The sequence below is a fragment of the Castor canadensis genome, chromosome 2 (assembly GCF_047511655.1).
Source record: "Castor canadensis chromosome 2, mCasCan1.hap1v2, whole genome shotgun sequence".
Taxonomy (NCBI): domain Eukaryota; kingdom Metazoa; phylum Chordata; class Mammalia; order Rodentia; family Castoridae; genus Castor; species Castor canadensis.
The window spans coordinates 94,406,920-94,422,494 of record NC_133387.1 but is presented as its reverse complement, the minus strand read 5'-3'; the positions used below and the strand labels follow the sequence as shown (position 1 = coordinate 94,422,494).

At 48.0% G+C, this 15,575-nt stretch overlaps 1 protein-coding gene across 1 annotated transcript; it reads left to right on the top strand.

The window, feature by feature from the left end:
• Positions 1 to 8,069: 8,069 nt before the first annotated feature.
• On the top strand, positions 8,070 to 15,225 carry LOC141418063 (uncharacterized). The gene is made up of 4 exons (XM_074058029.1): positions 8,070 to 8,189; positions 10,766 to 10,782; positions 11,412 to 11,814; positions 12,747 to 15,225. The coding sequence occupies exons 1-4, from the start codon at positions 8,070 to 8,072 to the stop codon at positions 12,990 to 12,992; spliced, it is 786 nt and encodes a 261-aa protein (XP_073914130.1). The 3' UTR covers positions 12,993 to 15,225.
• Positions 15,226 to 15,575: the final 350 nt, after the last annotated feature.

The window sequence follows — 15,575 nt, the reverse complement described above, 5'->3', positions numbered from 1 at the left end:
TTATTTGAGAGGGAGAAGGAAAAACTCAGATGTATACTGTAACAAGAATAATACTGGGTCAGACCCACTTCAGTGGACTGGCCATGCTCAATATCCCTACTTAGGGTAGCTTCTGCACAATCCTTATTCCTAGGCCTGCTTTTGATCCCATGTGACCTAGCACCTTCTGTCCAAAGAAAATTAGGCAGAACTGGACACCTGATTAAACTAGCCTGAAAACCATGGGCAACTAGTCTTAGCTAGTTAATGCGAATTGAAAACCAAAGTTCATGATAGAAGATTCAAATGGAACAAATCACCATGAACCCTCTCAAGCCCATAAGACATCAGGATTCATGAGTAAGTAGAGGAAGTCAGCTGATGAAGCAAGGCCAATGGAGTAGTATTCAGAGGAATGCAAATGTGAGAGGTGGAATGACAGGGAGAAGAAAGAAAGAGGGAGAGAGGGAGAGAGAGAGAGAGAGAGAGAGAGAGAGAGAGAGAGAGAGAGAGAGAACAGTGTGGAAAGACCTATCCAACAGAGGTATAAAGATCCTGACTGTTGTTCAATTCTTTTCATTTGTCATTGAATGACCCCCTTTTATTTTGACCTGACTTAAGTGGGTCACTTTGTCTACCTCACTAAAACTCCTTTACTCAATTACATAATCAGACTATAATGAGTGACCCTCTAGAAAACCATGATCATGCAAGTTTCTGCTTCCTCCTACCTAAACTTTGAGCTACAAACATTAAGAAGGAGGTGTCAATCAATGATAGAGTTTTGAAAGATTTGCACTTTGAAAGAACGGAGAGTAAGGTATAAGTAAGAATATCCTTGGCATATTCTTTAGAATATCAGTAGGTTTGGAGATGATGGTCAAGGAAAGTCACCTGCAGCCAAACCCATACCAGATTAAAACATTTTCCAGGCCACAAGAGGAAACAATGGGGATTTCTTCACAAACATCATGCTTCTGGCAAAAAAATAAGTTTAACTTTCTCTTATTCTGGGAAAAGTAGAACCAAAGCAGGTCCTCAATGTCACTTTTCCAGCCAGGAAGGAGAATGGATCCTTCCACTATGGAGTGTTGACGTCTGAATGAGACCTTTTCATGCAAAGATAAAAGAGCTCTGAGTATGAGAATCCATAAACCCGGTATTCTGTAAGGTAGGAACCAAGAACCCTGATCATCAAGACCAATGAATGTCTCCAAGAAAGAGAGCAGTTTCCCTGACCGAGCTGTAAGGACAAGGGGCTTTGTGGACCCAATCCCCAAAGCAGACTGGCCAAATAAGAAGTTATATTCCCAAACCAAGCCCTAGAGAGAATGGTAAAATGGCAGGTGGACCCCACATGAGACAAGACATCCCAGCTGATGCCTCACAAAAGCCTGGTACTTGCTGACTCTCCCTGAGCCTCTTTCCCCTAATTTCACTAAAGGCTTGTGACTACGTGGGGTAGAGTGGTCACATGATTGGCCAGGTCACCTTGTGAGCCCTAGCAATCCAAGCCAGTGGTCAATGCCCGCTCACTGGTAATATAAGAGGGCCCTATAAAGAGATGCATCTCAGTCCCTGTAACCCACACCAGCCACAGCTGTGAAGTAGAGCAATCTTTCTTCCTGGAGATACCCCATACCGCCCCAGGAACAATCATGATGATTCATTTTTCTCTGGAAAAGGGTCATTGGGGATATTAATGGAGAAATATCTCTTAAGAAATTATAAAGCAAGTGGTTCCTGTTACTCAGCAGTGCCCTTGGCCCACAGTATTTCCAGCCTGAAATTTTTTTAATTCCAGGATAAGTTCAAAACAGTGTCACATTCAGTATGGGAGCCTTATGAAAAGGAGGCTCTCCAAAATCTGCATAATGAGCAAGCTAATGAGACACGCCAGCCTCAAAAGGAGAAAGACCAGTTAGTTTTACCAAGTTTCCAATCTTTAAAATCAACAACATGGTAAGCTAAAGTATGTTGATTATTTCACTCTCCTCAAATATCAAGGAATTGGTGAGGACATCAAAGGAGAGGAATGTAATATTGACAGTTGCACTTGCCAAATAGCCAAATAACCAGCAGATGCCCTGGAACTGTGGCCTGCTACTAACTAACCTCTGATGAGCTTCATCAGTCAAGAGCAAGGAGTCAGGAGGAGAAAGGCAGATTTCACAGGCTCAGGGAATCTTCAGCCCTTTGGCACTGGCCTGAAGAGAATGTGAGGAGGGGCCTGCAACCCCTGTTCCTCCTCTGCTACAAAGCCAGCCCTGGGAGGGAAGGACCAGGTTGCAGGAGCCTGCATGTCACACAGTGCTCCCTTATACCACCTGACTTCTCAGTTTCTGTCTGTCCCCTCAGCTTCATCTAAGCAACACTGACCCCAGTATGGGGGACACTGAAATCAGGAATCTTAGCATCCCTGGCCAATAAAGGTTTGAAGTCACTCATCAAGGGTGATCCCCAAGGCAAGATGAGGAGTGGAATCTGGGCATACAGCTGCACTGGATGCCCAGCATGAGCCCTCACAGGGCGCAGCATTGGCACAGCATGTCCACACTTGCCCAAAAGATAGGGTTGGGGACAAGCCTGCTCTGTGCTTGGGAGAGAGAACTTACATCAACGTAAAAAGGAACTGGGTGCACAAGCTTGGCTCAGTCAGACAAGCTTGTTCCTCACAGGACAACTCTGGCAGTGTTGTGGGATTGGCCAGTTATGTTTGTCCCCAAAGCCAGTTCCCATGGATTCCAGTATAAACCCTGGAGGAAGGACAGGAAGTCACACTGTAAGTCTGTCAGACAATGCGGTTGCTTTGTTCGTCTCTGTCAAAATGTGACACAGACAGAGAAAGAGATGCTTTTGGCCCTCAAATTGCCAAAGACCTGAGTAGGATGGCCCAGAACAAGGGGCAGCCCCATGGGGTAGCAATAAGCCTATCCAAAGGAGGCAAAGGTTTGGGGGAGCTAGGAAAGCAACCACTCCTGAGGAAACAGAAAGATGCCACATGCTCAACTCACCCTGATTAACATGGAGGGTTAGGATTAGTCCCATAGTGCCTTTGTGAGATGGCCCATCTTGCCACCACCAATACAGGACCTCAGTACAGTAGCAGATAAGATTATTAATGGACCATGTTCTCTAGGAAACCACTAGGGAGAGAGGGTCCTGCATTAGTAGGTGGAGAAAAAACTCACTGAGGCATGGTTTAGACAATGCAGCAATTCAAGCAAAACAAGAAAATAATTCAAGGGTGAAAATGCAGAACAAGTCATTGATAACACTTTAAAGTGAAAATGAAAATACGATGACTTCAGATCCTATTTAAAATCTCTGACTGTTCTCCAACCTGCCATACCTGACATTGGCTCAGTATATTAGGATTATTGCAGTAGGCCTCAAGTTGCTAATCTCACCCCATACCTCCCACCTTACTGCTTCTAGAACAGTATCTGGAAATCTCAAAATTCTTTACAGCGCTCCTCAATTCTATAGACATTCCATGACTTCCAATGATCCAGAGGCTAAACTCTTGTCCTTCTAACATTCCCATTTCTTTATCCATTCAACAAATATATATTGAGACTCTACTCTATGTCAAACTTCTGTTAAAGCTGCTGAGATGACAGTGAATCAGTGACTTAGAGACGTAGTCTTCTGGGGCAAAATCATCACCCCAATCTCTTCAGATCCTTCTGTACCCTGCAGTGAGTGGTGGAGGAACAGGCCTCTACCAGCTCATAGAGTTCTATTCCCAACTCCATATCCAGGGACATCAATTTGCTAACATGAAATCACCCCAGGTGGCAATATTTATACCATGGAAATCAGTAGACATTATTTTGTTTTTGTTTTTGAAAACATGTTGCTCAACGTTTACTAGCATACCCCCAATTTTATTCCAATGAGAGCAAACTCATGTGTTCCAAATGAATTTGCTTCTGTGCCTTAGACCAAGCTGTTCTCTGGGCATGGAATCTCTTCTCTTCTTTGCCTGATGGTGAAATCAGATATCACCTCCTGTGCACAGCAGTTTTGGACCCAGGAAGCAGAGCTAACTCCTCCTCTGTACTGCCCTCTGCCCCCTGTGCAGACTTTGATTCCTTGAGCACTTATCTGGTTGTTTGTTTACCTCCCTCTATGCTGCACAACTCTAGAAGCCATTCCCACAGTGTCTGACTCAGTTCTTAGACTATTCTAAAATACATTCCTGTTGAGTCAATTTGAAGCCAGGGAAAAATTACTATCTTATTTTAACAGCTGCCATCAGACTTCATTTTAGCAAGGGAATCAATAATGACTTGAGATGAAACTGGAGCCTAATTTGTGGAAATGACCATGGGGTCTTTAGGTATAGAAAAATATAATATTGAGATTTTCTTGGCTTTGATATAATTATTCCATACTTACAAGACATTTACAACATGAATGCCTATGTGAATGGCTGAGGTAATAGACATTGAAAAAAAATGGCTCAGTCCCACAAATGAGTTAATGGGGTACAGACCAGGGAGGACATGAGCAACATGCAAGCTGATCCCTAGAGGCTTTGGTTTATCAGAATCCTTTCCATAGTGAGGTTCTGGAGCAACCTGTGTGAGAACTGTTCCCTAGGTTCTGTGAAACTGAAAGAGGCAGACACTTCTGAAGACTTAAATGGCAGAAATGTGGTCCTGGGTGACAGAAAAAATCAAGTGGATCCCTGCAATTTGGGTCAGAGAATTGGGCTTATAAAATGGACAGAACAAAAGTGACTTTGTCTAAACCAGAATATACTGGATTTATTCCAAGTTCACATGATAATACAAGCACGTTCTGGGTACCAAGGTCCAGTTGTAACTTCCCACACACCACTGTAATGATTTTTTTGTCTGGGAAGCTGTAGGGAAACCAACTAGGGTTACTCAGGAGCAAACGTGGTGGATAACTCAAGTTGTAGTCATGTCAAGTTGAATCCATATGGAGTTTTGAGTTCATCTTTTTTAGAAGTAAAAGGACAGGGTGGCTCATTTTGACATCCTGGTAAGAAAGGAGTGGGTTAGATGGATGGGTGGATGGATGGATGGATGAATGTATGAAAGGATGGATGGATGGATGGATGGATCTTTGAAAGCAGAAGTTATAAATGACATAGCAGAGGAGGTGACCTGTGAGCTGAATGCCAAAGGGCAACTGGACTTGAGAGCAGGTGGTACAGGTCAGGACCAGCATGCATAGCTTCAGGAACCATCTGGGCAGGGGGCAGGAAGACAGCACTATGCAAAGTAACAAGAAACAAAGCTGGACCCTCACTAGTCAACTTTTCCTGAGTCTAGCAAAGGGGACCATTGATAGAGAACTAATGTCATAGCAACTTGAACCCACCAGGAGGATCACAGTGAGTTAAAACTGGCAAAGCCCGAGTGACTCGCACTTCTTTTTACAGAGGGAGACACTGAGGCCCCAAGGAGTGTGAATTTCCCAAGGAAGAGGCATGAGGACTAGGCTCCAGGCTGTCCAGCCCAGTCCAGCTCTCCTGGAAGTAGAAACAGTACTAATATTCTGGGAGAAGGGTACTCAGTCCTCTGACCAGCAGAGCGCCTTCAGAGGAGTGATAGCGTTTATCTATCTGTACCTCACTTTGCTCATATTTAACGTAGAAACCATAATACTGCCTGAAAGGATCTTCTTGTAAGAATTAAATTAATTAATATTTTAGAACACAGTGGTATCATATTTTAGCTGTGACCACCCTAAATTCTACCCTACCAACAGGTGCTTTAAGAAGAGTAGAAGGACTCCTGGGTGGAAAGATGGCTGGGGTAAGAGTGTCATTCATGTTGTCCCCAAGCCCACCCCTGGAATTATAAGAGACCAGAATCATCAAAAGTGCATTGTTTTATGTGAAGTTCAAGAGAATTCTAGAACATCTTGTCCCATTGTTTAAAACACACTGAAAGTTAAAAGTCTTATATATTATATAGTCCCTGGGGGATATTTGGGAATCCCAGACATGTGAATGGTGGAGGCAAGGAGTAAGGAGAGCAGAGCCAAGCAAAAAATCTCTCTACACCAGCAACCTACCAAAATCCCATGCCCCATGTGAAATACCAAGCACAGGACATGCCAGGTTTGCTCCATTCCCTTTCTGGTCCCGCTGTCCCAATGGGGATAAGCAGCCATCAGCCTTCCATTTCCTCTGTTCTCTCGACTCCCACCCCCTCTCCCTCTTTTAGCAATGAAGGCATTTGTCAAGGATCCTGCTCCTGGGAAATACTTCTCTGTCATTTCACTTATCTCATTTGATGCATTGTGCCTTAATTATCAGTTTAATTGCCTGCTTCTTCTCCCAACAGTTGTAGGCAGGACATTCTACCTTCATCCCTGTGGTGTCTCACACCCAAACAATAGTAGGCCCTCCTTGCATATTTATAGGTAGATGAATAACAAAGTAATTCAGGCTCTAAAGGCCAAAGTGACTGTATTGAGCAAGTCCCTAAACTCCAGCCCACTAAAACACAATCCCTGGACCAGCAAGATTAGTCTCCAAGGAAGCTTGTTTAGGATGCAGAGTCTCAGGTTGAATCCAAACCTGAATTTTAATAAGATCCCCAGGTGATTCCTATTCACATTGAAGGTTGAGAAGCCCTGCTCTAAGGAGCAATGACTTCCAAACAGCATAGCCGCTTCCTATGCCCAATAAGCAAGAGCCCAATTCCAGGAACAAGTGGAGACTGTAAGTGCAGACTGTTAGGGTACAAATGTTAGGGTATCTTTGAGGCTTGCAGCCCACTCAGCCTGAAACTGGCCATGGCTAACATGACCCAAGCCACCACTTACTGGAACTAAGGGAGGTGGGACAGTTTCTGGGAACAGGGACTGTTTCTGGTTAATCTTGCTAAAACGGTATGTGAGTCAATGAGTTGAGACACCTGGTGTTTACCAAATTCCTGATAAATAATCTTCAAGTAATCTTGCCCCACCACCAAGATATGGGTCATATCAGAGATATGTGACCCCAGGGACCATAAAAATTGCTGTGCGACCGTGACTAATGTCTAAAAAAATATAAAAGCAGCCTGAATTTTGTATTCGGGGTCTGTCTTGAAACCCACTGCGTCGGGCAGATACCCGGACCCCAGCTGGCTGGAAATAAACCTTGCGTTGTGGCTTACATTATCGTGAGTGTCTTTTTGTTCCTCTGAGGGGTGGTCAACCTTGGACCCCAACATCTGGAGGTCCCACCGAGATCTCAGCCCCTCCCTGAGAGGAACAAACGGCCTCCGATACCAAGGTTTAATTGGGAAAGACCGCAGAAGGAGGATTGGCCACCTCCATTTGGAGGGACTTAGAGTCCCCATCTGAATTTGGTTGAGAATTCTCATTGAGTGGAAGGAAGGGGTTACAGCACTGGAGGCTTCACTATTGGAAGTCGTGAGAGACATCCCCGACAGTCAGGAGCCGCGCCGGCGTCCTCAGTGGACACCGTTTGGGCAGTCTTTGGGTAAGGATCCTAAATCTGGTGTGAATGGAATTACGCCTGTAAGAGTAGTCTGGTTGACCAGCCGGTACTTGTGTGTGTTAGAGAGTCCTGTGCGAATTTGTTTGTCTCCTGGAATTGTCTCTTTTTTGCTGTCTCCTCTGTCCATCTCTCCTGATCATCCTGGGACAGGCTCAGGTAACTCCTAAGACCCTTCTTCTGAGTCCTTTTTCAGAAATCCACACTAAGGGACACAATTATGGCATGAAAATTAAGAAAGGTAAGTTTGACACCCTTTGCTCAGCAGAATGGCCAACCTTTAATGTAGGCTGGCCTCTTCAAGGTACCTTCTCCTTGGACATGATTAAGAAGGTCCGAGATGTCATTAATAGACCCGGTCTTCATGGCCACCCTGATCAATATCCTTACGTCCTTATGTGGCAGACTTTAGTAGAAGACCCCCCTTCCTGGCTGCGGCCATTTATCCATGGAGCACCTACAGACTGGCCCGCAATACTGGCCATGTCAGGGAACACCCCCACTCCCGTTAATTCCCCTAAGAAGCCTATTCTGTAGGAAGACCCAACTCTCCATCCATCCTTGATAGACTTAGATTGTGAAGTAAATCCCCCACCATATGCCGCTGCCGCGCCACTCCAGCGAGAGGCAGATGGCTCCACTGAGCCTCCCCACTCATCAGCCTCCCCGTCTGCACCACCTGCCCTGGTCTCCGGACCGGCGAGGGGACTCAGGCCCCGTAGGCAGCAAGAAGAAACCTCAGAGGAGGAGCCCTCCTCCACTTCCACCAGGCCCCCCATCCTCCCAGTGCAGGCCCTGGGTGGTGCTGGTCCCGATGGGGGACGCACCTATCAGTATTGGCCTTTTTCAAGTAGTGACCTGTACAACTGGAAAGCCCAGAATCCTACTTTTTCTGAGGACCCTAGAGGCCTGACCGATCTGTTCAAGTCCATTTTGCATACTCACAGTCCCACATGGGATGACTGTCAGCAGCTCCTTAGGACCCTATTCACCACCGAGGAACGGGAGCGGATTCTCACTGAAGCCAGAAAGAATGTCCCCGGTGACAATGGGCGACCGACCACCCTGCCAAACCTGATTGATGATCGTTTTCCTTTAAACAGACCCAACTGGGACTATGGGACCGCAGAAGGTAGGGAGCATCTCCGGGTCTACCGCCAGATTCTTATGGCAGGCCTCTGGGTGGCAGCCTGCCACCCTACCAATTTGGCTAAGGTAAAGGCAATAATGCAGGGAGAAAATGAAAGCCCGGCCGCGTTCCTTGAGCGTCTTTACGATGCATACAGACAGTATACCCCCCTAGACCCACTAGCGGAGGTGAATCAGTCAGCTGTGATAATGTCCTTCATAAACCAGGCTGCCCCTGATATTAGGAAGAAACTATATAAGCAAGAAGGGCTTGGGGAGATGACTACCCGGGATCTGATGAAAGTATCTGAAAGTGTTTTTAACACCCGAGAAACCCCGGAAGAACAAGAGGATAGAATCAGGAAGGAGAATCAGGAACTACAAGAAAGGATTCGGAAGGAGGACAGGGAACACCAGAGTAAGGAAAACAAGAAACAGCAAAAAGAGATGGCTAAGATATTGCTAGCAGGAGTCCAGGGTCTGGCCGGACCGAGTTCTGGATGGACCGGCCCCACACGTCCCCGAAGAGATTGACCCAGGCTAGACCAGGGACAATGTGCCTATTGTAAGGAATATGGACACTGGAAGAAGGAATGTCCCAAACTCCAGGGTCGCCCAGGACCAAATAGCAGCCCTAATAATGACGCCCGAGTCCTGTTAGCTGGAATGGACAGTGACTAGAGGGCACGGGAGTCGGACCCCCTCCCCAAGTCTTGGGTAACCATATATGTGGAGGGGAAGCCTGTAAGATGCATGGTGCACACAGGGGCCCAATATTCAGTCCTTAATAAACCTACTGAGCCACTGTCCCAGAGAATTAGCCTTGTGTAGGGAGCCACTGGATCCAAGGCATATCAATGGACTAGCAAATGTCAGGTGGATTTGGGCCGACATCAGGTGACCCATTCCTTTCTGGTCATTCCTGAGTGCCCTGCCCCCCTTTGGGACACAATCTGCTAACTAAGGTGAGGGCTCACATTCACTTTGAACCAGATGGTATCAAAGTGACAGATGGACAAGGACAGCCCCTCCAAGTCTTGACCATGTCTCTCGAGGATGAACATCGCTTGTTCTCCTTGCGGGACCCTCCCCCGAAACCTATTGAGTGGTCCCCTGAAATGGCTTATTGGATTCAAACCTACCCCCAGGCTTGGGCAGAAATAGCAGGTGTGGGGCTGGCAGAACATGGAGCCCAGGTAATAGTAGAGATCAAGGCTTCGGCTCAGCCCATCCGAATCCATCAGTATTCCATGTCTTCCGAGGCACGGAGGGGGATTGCCCCTCATATAAACCATCTCCTGGAGGCCGGAATATTATGGCCCTGCTGTTCTGCTTGGAACACTCTACTTCTCCCCGTTAAGAAACCTGGGGGAAAAGACTATAGGCCAGTCCAAGATTTAAGGGAAGTAAACAAGAGGGTTGAGGACATCCACCCCACAGTCCCCAACCCCTATACCTTGCTGAGCCATTTGCCCCCCTCCCATGTTTGGTATACCACTTTGGACTTGAAAGATGCTTTTTTTAGCATAGTCCTGGCACCCAATAGTCAACACATTTTTGCCTTCGAATGGCATGATGAAAATATGGGAACCCCCGGACAGCTAACATGGACTAGACTTCCACAAGGTTTCAAAAACTCCCCTATTCTGTTCAATGAGGCTCTTAATCAGGATCTGGACTCATATCGCCAGAGCCACAGTTCCGTCACACTTTTGCAGTATGTAGATGACTTGCTTCTGGCAGCTGCATCTGAAGCTGAGTGCCGGCAAGCCACTGGAGACCTCCTCCAGGAGCTGGGGAAGTTGGGCTATCGGGCCAGTGCAAAGAAGGCTCAAATTTGTAGACAAACAGTCACCTACCTGGGGTATGAGCTAAAAGAGGGAACCAGATGGTTAACAAATGCTATGAAAGAAACTATTCTCAGACTCCCCATCCCCACCTCGGCTCGAGAAATCCGTGAGTTCTTGGGGATGGCGGGCTACTGCCGGCTGTGGATATTGGGGTATGCTGAACTGGCAAAACCCTTATATGAGGCAACTAAGGACAAGGCCCCTTGGGCCTGGGGGCCAGATCAACAAAAGGCCTTTGAGGAGCTCAAGACTGCCCTCTTGAGAGCCCCGGCCCTGGCGCTGCCAGACCCTCTAAAGCCCTTCACCCTCTTTGTAGACGAAAGAAGGCGGATAGTGAAAGGGGTACTAATGCAGCACCTAGGGCCCTGGAAGCGGCCAGTTGCTTATCTATCCAAAAGGATAGACCCAGTTGCAGTGGGCTGGCCCCCATGCCTGCAGATCATAGCGGCAGTTGCCCTAATGGTTAAGGACGCAGATAAGCTCACTTTTGGGCAACATGTGAAGGTGGTAACCCTCCATGCAGTAGAGGGAGTCCTAAAGCACCCTCCAGGTAGATGGATGACCAACATCCGACTGACTCATTACCAAGGGCTCTTGCTGGATGCTCCCCGAATCCTCTTCTCCAACCCAGTTTCTCTAAATCCGGCCACCTTGCTGCCAAATCCGGACCTGGAAGCCCCTCTACATGACTGTCAGGAGATTATAGCTGAAATCACCCAAGTGTGCCCCGATCTCCAGGACTCAACCCTACCCAACAGTGAGCTGGTATGGTATACAGATGGGAGTAGTTTCATCTCAAATGGGGTGCGTAAGGTGGGCACAGCGGTGGTGGACCAAGGTGGGAACATAATTTGGAGTGCCCCGCTGCCCCCGGGGACCTTAGCCCAGAAGGCCGAACTGATCGCGCTGGCAGAGGCACTCAAGCGGGCTGAGGGAAAACAAGTGACTGTTTATACCGACAGCCGTTATGCTTTCGGCATCGTCCATGTACATGGCGCCATCTACCGGGAAAGGGGTTTCATTACAGAGGAAGGAAAGGAGTTACGTAACCTCCCAGAGATCCAGAGACTACTGACTGCAGTGCAGAAGCCCCAAGCTGTGGCGGTAGTACATGTTCCTGGTCACCAATCTGCCCAGACTCCAGAAGCTACAGGGAACCGTAGTGCGGATGAAGCAGTCCGAAATGCTGCTTTGGCCTCCACGACCCTAGCGCTGACCTTACCCATGCCCGAGCTTCCACGCTTGCCACCACGACCTGAGTACACCCTGGAAGACAAACAGTGGATCCAAGATCACCGATGCCCAGAGCCCAATCAGCAAGGCTGGTATCGTGATATCGAAGGGTGGCTGATCCTTCCTGAAAAGGTAGGACTGTTTCTCCTCTCCAATTTACATTGAGCCAACCATTTAGGCAAGAAGAAACTACTAGCCCTCCTTGAGTCGGCCCGCCTCCGATTCCCACATCAAACAGCCCAGATTCAAAAGATTGTGGACCAATGTGCCGGGTACCAGGCTATGAAACCCAGCAAAAAGGGACTCTTACATACAGGTACACGGGTACGGGGGAGGGCACCGGGACGGAGCTGGGAAGTGGATTTCACTGAGGTGAAGCCAGGAAGGTATGGGTATAAGTATTTGTTGGTTCTGATAGACACCTTCTCAGGCTGGGTGGAAGCCTTTCCTACAAAATGAGAGACTGCTCAGGTTGTAGCTAAGGTTTTGCTGGAGGAAATCATACCCAGATATGGCATCCCCGAAACTCTAAGCTCTGATAACGGTCCGGCTTTCATCAGTAACGTCCTACAAGGGCTGGCCCTGGCAGTGGGGACTAATTGGAAACTATATTGTGAATATAACCCCCAGAGCTCAGGGCAGGTAGAAAGAATGAATTGGACCCTGAAGGAGACCTTATCTAAATTAGCCATCGAGACTGGCAGAGACTGGGTGGCCCTCCTACCCTATGCCATCTTCCGGGTTCGAAATTCACCATATGTACATGGATTGACACCTTTTGAAATTCTATATGGGGCTCCACCCCCCATTATTGTCTGAACCCTACCGGACCAAGACCTCAGTACGGCCCCAAATTACTTGGCCAGCTTAAAAGCCCTACAGGAGGTCCAACGTGAAATCTGGCCCATGGTGCGCGCCTTGTATGAGATAAAGGACACATCGAACCCAGAACATGGCATCGTCCCAGGGGATTGGGTATGGGTAAAGAGGCACAGAGCCCGCACTCTGGAAGAAAGATGGAAAGGCCCTTACCTGGTCATTCTGGTTACCCCCACTGCCTTAAGGTTGACAGCATCGGGCCTTGGGTCCATCACTCCCAGGTGTGTCAAGCCAATCATCAGGAACAGAAAGACGCTAGAGAGTGGACCGCATGGTGGCACCCAGATAACCCATTGAAGCTGAAGCTTTTGCGACCCTGGGAACATGCAGAGTCTTCAGGAGCAGCCACGGATGGGTTGGCTGGTTGCTCTGATCTTGCTCAATGCTCAGAGCAGGAGCCTCGCAGAAACCAACCCTCACCAGCCCTATAAGCAAACCTGGATACTCACCGATGGGGAGACCACCCTTAATGAGGGTGCCCCCATAGGAACTTGGTAGCCGGAGCTTCAATTCTGCTTCAGAGACATCAATCCTGCCTACAAGTCTACTGCCCCAGAGTCAGCCCGACGTTATGGTTTTTATGCTTGCCCCGGCCACAAAAAGAACAAGGACTGTGGGGGGTTACAATACTCCTTCTGTAAGTCATGGGCATGTGTCACATCCAACGATGGTGAATGAAAGTGGGGGATATCAAAACCAGACCTAGTCAAATTTGCCTTTGTAAACGGGGTACCCTGGGGACGCAGAATTCTGTTACCCACCCATCAATGCCAGCCCACAGATACAGATAGAATCAAGATCACCTTCACTGACAGTGGCAAAGAGGACACCCCCGGGTGGATACAAGGCAAGGTGTGGGGACTTGTGTTTTATAAATATGATGGACATTCTGGCTCGACCGTAGTAATCAGATTAAAAGTTGAGCCCATGGGGCCACCATCCAAAATGGTAGGCCCCAACAAAGTACTTAAGCCGCCCTATGTACAGCCACCTCCCCGACCTCGCACAACCCCAGTCCCTACCCAGCCTCACACAAAGGCTAGTATTAAAACTCCAAGACCATTAGGCACTGGCCCTCCCTTGGTGAAGCCCAGTCTCATGACCGGGTCCACAAACCCCCTCTGGAATCTGGTAAATGCTGCATTCCTAACATTGAACCACACCAACCCTAATATGACTACTTCCTGCTGGCTGTGCTATGATGTGAGGCCCCCATTCTATGAGGCAATAGGGCTAAATGTCACCTACGATATCTCGACTGGTGAAAACCCCACTCAATGTTCCTGGGGAGACCGTAAGAGAGGTCTGACCATACATACAACAAGTGAGCAGCCAGGGAACCTGCTTAGGGAAGGTGCCAGTGGGAAAACAGGACCTATGTGCTGTTGTAAAAAACAACCCCACCTGGGGCAATGGTATTAAGCAGGTAATTCCAAAAGGCAATGGATGGTGGATATGCTCACAGTCCGGGCTCACCCCTTGCCTATCAACTAATGTGTTTAACGGCTCTAAAGAATTCTGTGTCCTAGTGGCTGTGCTGCCCCGCATCATCTATCATTCTGAGGAGAGCCTATATTCACACTGGAATACAGGAACAGGTGAGAGAAAGAAGAGAGAGCCTATTTCCGCATTAACCATTGCTACCCTACTTAGCCTAGGGGTGGCTGGGGCAGGAACTGGCATAGCCTCCCTGGCTACTCAACATAAAGGGATGTCCTTGCTGCGCGCAGCCATAGACGAGGATATAGAGAGGATAGAAGCCTCCATTAGTCACCTAGAAAAATCCCTTACCTCTCTATCTGAGGTAGTGCTTCAGAACCCACGGGGCCTAGACTTATTGTTCCTTCAGCAGGGGGGAATATGTGCCGCCTTAGGGGAGGAATGTTGTTTTTATGCTGACCATTCAGGGGTAGTTAGGGAGTCTATGTCTAAAGTGAGGGAAGGACTGGCAAAAAGGAAACAGGAAAGGGAAGCCCAAGAAAATTGGTTTGAAGCTTGGTTCAATAGGTCCCCCTGGTTCACTACCTTGGTCTCTACCCTGGTGGGCCCTCTGGTCATACTACTGCTTATCTTAACCTTTGGTCCTTGTATTCTGAATAAGCTAGTGACCTTCATGAAAGATCGAGTTAGTACAGTCCAACTAATGGTCCTGAGGCAGCAATACAAACAGTTACCTAGCCCTGAGGATGTTTACGCTCGTCGCCCAGATGAGCATGATTCCTCATTATGAACAACTAAAGGGGGGAATGTTAGGGTACAAATGTTAGGGTACCTTTGAGGCTTGCAGCCCACTCAGCCTGAAACCGGCCATGGCTAACATGACCCAAGCCACCACTTACTGAAACGAAGGGAGGTGGGACGGTTTCTGGGAACAGGGACTGTTTCTGGTTAATCTTGCTAAAACAGTATGTGAGTCAATGAGTTGAGACACCTGGTGTTTACCAAATTCCTGATAAATAATCTTCAAGTAATCTTGCCCCACCACCAAGATGTGGGTGATATCAGAAATATGTGACCCCAGGGACCATAAAAATTGCTGTGTGACCGTGACTAATGTCTAAAAAAATATAAAAGCAGCCTGAATTTTGTATTCGGGGTCCGTGTTGTAACCCACTGCGTCGGGCGGATACCCAGACCCCAGCTGGCTGGAAATAAACCTCGCTTTGTGGCTTACATTATCGTGAGTGTCTTTTTGTTCCTCTGAGGGGTGGTCAACCTTGGACCCCAACACAGACAAGTTACTGAGAGGCTCAGATAAGGGGCCCTGGCTCTGCAGCTCCACACTAGTCTGCTTGACATCCCAAGTTCACCCGGAGATTCCCAAGTTTAAGAGAAGGGATCAAACCTTTCTGCATAGCCCAGCACCTCCCAGGACTGCAGCAGCACTAAGTCATGCTCCAGGCAGCACCTGGCTGCTGTTGTTGGGGGAGAATAAAGACCAGTGGGAACAGTGGCACTGCCAATGCTGATTGCAAAAGCAAGGCTCCTGTCTGCCTTGGAAATGCCAGGCACAA